Below are 6864 nucleotides of genomic sequence, written 5' to 3'. Positions count from 1 at the left end.
GCGGCGGCTCCCCCCCTGCCTGCAGCCCTGGGGCTGGGACATGGCCACCGCCCTGCGCCCCCTGCTCACCCTCCCCAACGCATCAGTATTGATTTGACCCGAACTCCCTTTAATGTGCTGTGATTTCTTTCAATTAGGCTTTGAGCGAGGCCTCTGCGGCGTTCGATAGAACCAGCCCCAGCACGGTGCCTGGACCAGGATGGTCCAAAGGGAGATGCTCGGGGATGCTCCCGCATCCCTGACAAGAGCATCCCTCCGAGTCTTGTTTTCCCCATGTCCCATGAGGATGACCCCACTGCTTAAAGGTTTCTCCTTGTCCCCTCTGCATTTCCTAGCTCTTTCCACCCCTCGGACTGGTGACTTTGCTACCCTGGCTCATAGGACAGATTTGTCGCATCGTTAGCTGGTTCACCTCCCTGATTTAGATGAGCCTCAGACCTGCATGGTTCCCCCTGCTCTGTGCAGGAGCAGCCCCGCCGCCAACCAGAGCTGAACCGAACCTGAGCAACCCTCATCTTCCCATCCCCGGCAAAGCCACCTTGCTTTCCCCTTTCTCCTTGGTGGCTGTCACCTCCTCGGGGATGTACTTAGCCAAGTCGGGGCTTGATGTCACATTGTTTCCGGCAAACTAATGGGCAGAGTGCTTGTTTTCAGAGATTGTATAGAGCAGAAATCCCTGCACTTCATCTCCAGCTGCAATTACCGAAGCCAAGTCGATGCGGTTGATGGTAATAGGATGGTAACACTGTCTGAATTTGTATTTAATGCTGATTCCAAGGGTCTATAATTTTCATCAGCACCACATGACTTTTTATAGAACAGAAAAATGTGAGAGCAGTTAATGAGCTGTAATTCTGGAGAGCTTCTGCCTTGATTGGGACTAATTATTTTCTTTATAAAAATAATTAACAATCCACACAACCTATAGAGTGAAAGGCATGTGGCATTAATTAAACCATGCGGTATTTTCAACGCACCTTTATCTCCCCTTTCCCAGCACGCCCCGAATAGACGGTGGCGTTGCACTGCGGAAAGCTGAGCTGGGTGCGAGCTCTCATCGGGGTGAGGACTCGCGCAGGGCAGAAAGGGCAAGTCCTGAACAAAGGCGACTGCATCCAAATCCCACTTCTGCAGCCTCCCGACCCTGTGTGTACCGTAAAAATCCTCATTTGGGTAGGAAAGGCTGTTTTGGCTAGAATATGGCGATGGTTTCCACACGTCAGCTGTCCGTGATGAGTGCGGAGGGGATGCTGGGGATGTCTCTGTGTTTCAGCTGAAGCGCAGCCGGCGGGACCCCAGCGGGGGGTGCAGGGGTCTGCGCCGGGCGCTGTCGCTTGCCATGGGGCATTGGGATATCCCAAAATTGAGACCATTGCTTTGCACAGACCAAGCCCTTGTTCTCCAGCGCCCTGAGATCCTGGGATGAGTCCCAGGCCAATGTGCCCCAGCACCGATAGTGCGCGGGTCTGTGTGTGCTTAGACACACACTTACATAATATATAATTGTTAACAAGACTAATTCCTCTATTTTCCTGGAGGTATTCTAAGAACTAATGAATATATTTGCATAATCTTGATTTTGTTTATGAATAATTCTGGATTATCCGAATGTGAATAACACCGGGGCTTTGCCGTTCTAGATTGCCTTTCAGCTGAGGACAGCAAAGCATTTTACAAATATTAGTTCAGCCTCACAAATCTCAGCAAGCAATAAAATTATTATTACACCCAATTAAAGATGGCTGTGCCGAAAAGCGGTCTGCCACAGGGCCCAGGAGGCCGGGGACCCACCTGCCTCCTCCAAACCTTCCCTCTAGAAAGCAGTAAGCATAGAAATATCCTCCCCTTTCTTTTTTGGGGATGATTTAAAACAATGTTCAGGGTTGCAGGGTGGCATGGAGGGTTGGGAACAAGATCTGGGAGCAGAGTAGGAGGTTTCTTTCTGGCTCTGACCCCCCAACAGCCCCGGGTGCTGCAGCGCTGAGCACCCCGGTGCCCGCCATGTGGCAGGGGTTGCATGGCCACATCTTCTCCCTCCTTGGAGTGCAAGCGGGAGGGGGACAGGACCTGCCTTCCCTCCCAGAAAGTGTCCTTAACTTAAACCCCCCTCACCAGACCTTCCTGGGCAGCTGGCAAGACCACCGAGGTGTTTCCCACCGGACCAGGGGGTGTTACGGGGAAGGAGGATTGGAGTCAAACCAAATCCTCTCACCCATGAAGATGAAATTTGGGAATTTTAACATAGGAGATGTGATACAGGAAGGCAAAGGGCCCTCCTGGCCACAAAAAGTCCCCGGCAGCATGTAGCAGAGGGCTAAAGCCTGCTTGCCACCTCCCTTCCTGGGCTGGGGACGCCATTGGCTCATCTCTCCGGCAGAAGAAATCTGTTGCTTAAATCCTTTCCACGGGAGCTAACTGCTGCCCACGCGTTCCTGCGCGGGGACATCTGCTCCTCGCGTGTCACTGGGCCCTCCCGGTCCCACGTGGCCCTGGGCATCGTGGTGGGATGGATGTTTGGGAGACAAGTATCCCAGATAGAAGGATATCCCAGACAAAGGGATATCCAGGTACCCCCATCTCTCCAGACCCCCCCAAGCGTGGCAGATTGATTTTTGCTGGCTGCTGCCCGGGGCTCCCCGCTGCCCGCTGCTGTTCACGGGCAGAAAATGTTGTCCACCGCCCCTCTCATTCGGGGTAGAGCAGCACCGGTGTACCCTGCTCCTGTGATGCCCCTGGACACGCGGGTTGGGGACACCCATTCAGACCCACCCACAGGTCTGTCCTGAGTGGGTTTGAGCATTTTTTAATGGAGTCGTTTCAAGCCGAGCCCTTGGGATTGCTGTTCATTAGCTGCAGGCGGGCAGGCGTGCCTGTGTCCCGGCACACGGGGTGGTTTATTAACGGGGTGCGGTGACCTGAGTGTCCCTGTCCCCAGCCTGGATGGATGGGGCAGCTGTCTTCTCTGTGCTTTCCCTATCAACTGGAGTCTTTCCTCGGGCAGCCCCGCAGCCAGGAGGCAGTTGTGTGAACAGGTTGGGTTTTTGGGGAGTTATCCGAGTGTTGGGACCTCCACTGCGTTTTCCCCTCTTCTTCCAGCAGCAATTAAAAAAAAAAGCAAATTAAGGGAGAGAAGGAAAAAAAGCTTTATTTGAGTGGCAAAGGGAGCATTTCTGCTCCAAGTGGATCTTCTCCAGCCGCCTTCTCCTTGCTGCTTTCGATGTGCCTTATTACTAATTCATTTTTAAACTGATCTCTCAGCACTCCCAGAAGCTCCTCGTAACTGTGTGCTTACAATCCCCCATTTGATTAAAATTTAATGAGCTATGTTACTGGCAAATACACTATTTCGCTGCTGTCCGCCCTGCCAAATGGCATGGGTTTTTGGATAAAGGAGGGAATGGGGGCATCGCAGAGAGAACCCGTAATGACCGAGCACCGTGGATGTGGCATCCCATGGCCCAGCCCTGCCATTGCTTGGCAGCACACCAGGTGATACCCTCATTACGGAGCGAGCCCAGGCCCTCTGGGATGATTGTGCTCTCCAAAGATCTCGGATAAACTTGGGTGAGAGAATAGAGCCTTGTGTGCAAGCACAGCCCCATCCATGGCAGCCAGCGCTGGGGCTTGGCTTGATCCAGGGGTCCTGCGGTGGCACAGGGGACACTCCCGGGGGAAGTTGGGGGTGGCACTGTGCAGCCCGTTGGGCGTGAAGGTGCTCTCCAGCCTGACCACATTGCAGATAGCAGCAAAGCGCTTCTGTTCTGGGACATCCTTCGGTTTGTTTTTTAGTTAAAACCCTCCGAAAAGCTTAAGCATCGTGTCCCGGTGCTCCTTGGCTTCCAGCTCCCAGTGTTGTGGTGGGAAGTGTCCAATCACAGCCGCTGGGTTCCCTCCAGCTCGTGCTCCTGCCCTTTGCCTACCTTGGGTTTGCCCTGTGCCGCTCATGAGCGAGTGATTAAGGAGAAATTTGAGCTCAGGCCCAGGCTTAACCTAATTGGAAGCTCTACAAGGGCTGCGGCTCTACCCCTTCACCGGGGAGCTCCGGGCTGCCTGGGGGACGATGGCAGGGACAGGCGCTGGGAGGGCAGTTTGTGGCCAGCTGGGAGATGGCCGTTGGGCTATGGCAGGGTTTAGCATAAGCTTTCAGCCCAGATCCCTCCTCAGATCAGTCCCTGTCACTCCAGGGTCACTCAGGAGCCTGGAGCCCCCCAAAACATGGGCCAGGGATGTGCAGAATTGCTGTGGCCTGATGTAGCTCGGGGTAACATCAATACTTTTGGCTGTTTGCAGGCACCAGGGAGAAGTCAAGGCTCCTCCTTTGCTATTCCCTGATTGAGAAGAAAACTGGTTCCTTTACAGGCACGGGAACCTGCAGGGTATTTGTCTAAGGAGGAGGATTTGAGGATAGGAAAGGCACAGGATTGTGCCCCTGAGAGTAAGCCTGGCCTGGCAGCGTGCAGGCGGTGACGGGCATGAAGCACCGCAGGGACCTCCGAGCCGGCAGCGTGGGAGGCACAAGATGCCGTAGAAACTGCTTGAGACGGGGCAGCAGTCCAGGTTTCCTTTAGAAACGATAAGACCGTGTGCCATAGTCCTCGGGTTTATCTCTGCTGTCGCTGGCAGGCGGTCGTCGGAGCCGTCCCAGATTGCTGGCAGCGAGGGAAGGTGACGCCGAGCCCTGCAAGGCGCCCAGATGCTCGGGTGGGATGAGGGATGGGAAGCATCCCTGGGGAGAAGTGTCCCCAGCCTTGGGGAGCAGGGAGAAGCTTTCCTCACCATCGTGCCTGATCCTACCTAAGACGAGAGCATTGCTTTCCCCCGCATGAGTTTAACACTCCGCCAGATCCATCCATCCCGTGCTGCGCAGCAGGAGCCGCCGCCAGCTGGTGCCTGGGACGGAGCCCTCCCCGCGGGCTGCGACCGCACTGTATCCCCGAAGCATCTGGTACTGACCCTGCGCCGCTACCGGGGCCTCTTCCAGCAGGGAAGCTCCTCTGTTCTGCTTCAACCATGCATAGCAAATCAACTGCTGGAAAATAAAGAGCCAAGCTGCTTTTTTGGCCCGGGATGTGATAAGAGCGGTCGTTAAACGTTTCTGGAGTCCAAGAAGCAAAAGGAGCCGCTGCCGCATTCAGGTTTGCAGCAGGATGCAGGGTTCCCGGGAGCAGGAGGGGGAGGCGAGTCACGGCTGGCAAAAATTGGATGAAAAATGTATATTACGGAATTGTATTTCTCTTCTGTGTTTAAACTGCCTCAAGAAAACCACGCGCTTTTCTGCAGCTGGTGCCTCTGCTGATGCACGGAAAAAATAGCGGGGAGAAGATTAAAATTGAACTGGCTAGGAGTCTGTGTAATCAGGGAAAATATCTTGGTGATTTGCTATTATAATTTTCAATAACAAACTGCAGGGCTCCTGCTGCACTAATAATAACGGTTTGAATGAGGTGGGGAAAGAACCTGCCGTGGGGTGTTTGTGTGTGTGTTTGTGGGAAGCACTTACAATTTTCCCCATCTTCTAATTTTGAAGAGGTATTTTTAGTGCATATTTCAAAGAGCTTTACGTAAACACATCTGCTGGAGTTTTTGCTTGGCAGTGTCTTTACAGCTTTCTTTTCTGCCCCCCTCCCTCTCCTGGGACAAAGGAACAGTTTGACCATTTCTTTTTCAATCAGATGAGCAAAGCTAGAGAGCAAGAGAGAAAATAAAAGGGTCATTTTGTCAGTGCCAAAAGGCTTCTCAGCCGAAAGTGGTGGATTTTAGGAAATGCTGCGAGCAGCTCAGCCCACCCTTGCCGGGGCCAAGAGCCCAGGGCAGAGGCTCATCGGAGGTGGCTGTGGCGGAGAACCGCAGGGATGCGGGAGAGCGGGGACCCCAACCTGCCACCTGCCCCCTCCTGTGCAGCCAAAACCTCCGGGTGAGGAAAGGAAAGATGCAATATTCAATCACGTGTCACTTTTTGCATGTTACTCAGAAGCGGCGAGTGCATCCCTGGTGTGAGTGGCTGCGGGCACCGGAGTTCCTCCTGCTTCCCCGCGGGGCAGTGCGCCTGCCACGGATACCTGTGCCCTTTCACGGGCTGATGTTGCCAGTCCCCAGGCGAAGCATCCATCATTGGATTAATGCCATTGAAACATTCACAACTAATAGGCTCATCAGAGATGCTTTAACCTTTTTCATCTTCTGGGCTCCAGTCAGCTGGAGCTGCTCCTACCTTTTCACCAGGGGCTGTAGAGATGATGGGAACACGCAGCCAGCCAGGGCTGAAAAGGGCAAGGTAGTAAAGTTTCTGTGTTGGCTTGCCAAATACTCTGTCCTGAGCTCAGAAATGATGTCTGTGCAGGTCTGCCAAGAGCAGTCAGTGCTCGGGGTCTCCAATGCACTCATGCGTGTGGCCAAGTGCCCTGCAGCACAGGCTCCCACTCGGGCTGTGCATCCAGCACCCAACCCAGCTGCGGCTGCAAGGTAACCTAAATGATAAAAAGAAAAGGTTTGGTTAGCACTATCCAGCCCCAGCGTGCTTATGCTGCCGCTTGCAAAGCAGCTGGGAAGGGCAGAGAAGCTGCGGCCAGGCTACGGAGGGACCCCATCCCGCAGAGGCAAGGGACGATGCTGCTGAGGTTGGAGAGATGGCCTCGTGGCAGGGTCCGGCAGCTGAAAGGTCACTAGGAAGGCAATTTGCCTGCTCTTCTCTCCTCTCGAGCAGAGGAGCTGAGCTACGGCAGGGGAAAAGGATGATTGATGAGAGCGTTGTGGCAGGAGAGCGCTGTGGGGCCGGGGCAGAGGAGCGCGGCTGGGACGTGGGAGCCCGCAGGCAGGGGAGGGCAGCCCCCCCGCCCCTGGCCGCGCCGAGACGCCAGCACGCAA

At 54.5% G+C, this 6864-nt stretch overlaps 1 protein-coding gene across 1 annotated transcript in view; it reads left to right on the top strand.

The window, feature by feature from the left end:
- Positions 1–5852: 5852 nt before the first annotated feature.
- The window catches only part of SRRM4 (serine/arginine repetitive matrix 4), a 29440-nt gene continuing 28428 nt past the window's right edge, over positions 5853–6864 (top strand). The window contains exon 1 of the mRNA XM_009888626.1: positions 5853–5914. Within this exon, the coding sequence (XP_009886928.1) occupies positions 5853–5914 (62 nt within the window). The remainder of the gene's footprint in view (positions 5915–6864) is intronic.

The sequence above is a fragment of the Charadrius vociferus genome, unplaced genomic scaffold, assembly GCF_000708025.1.
Source record: "Charadrius vociferus isolate BGI_N301 unplaced genomic scaffold, ASM70802v2 scaffold917, whole genome shotgun sequence".
NCBI classification, from domain to species: domain Eukaryota; kingdom Metazoa; phylum Chordata; class Aves; order Charadriiformes; family Charadriidae; genus Charadrius; species Charadrius vociferus.
The sequence above is the reverse complement of the archived record's forward strand: the minus strand, read 5'-3'. Positions and strand labels throughout refer to the sequence as shown.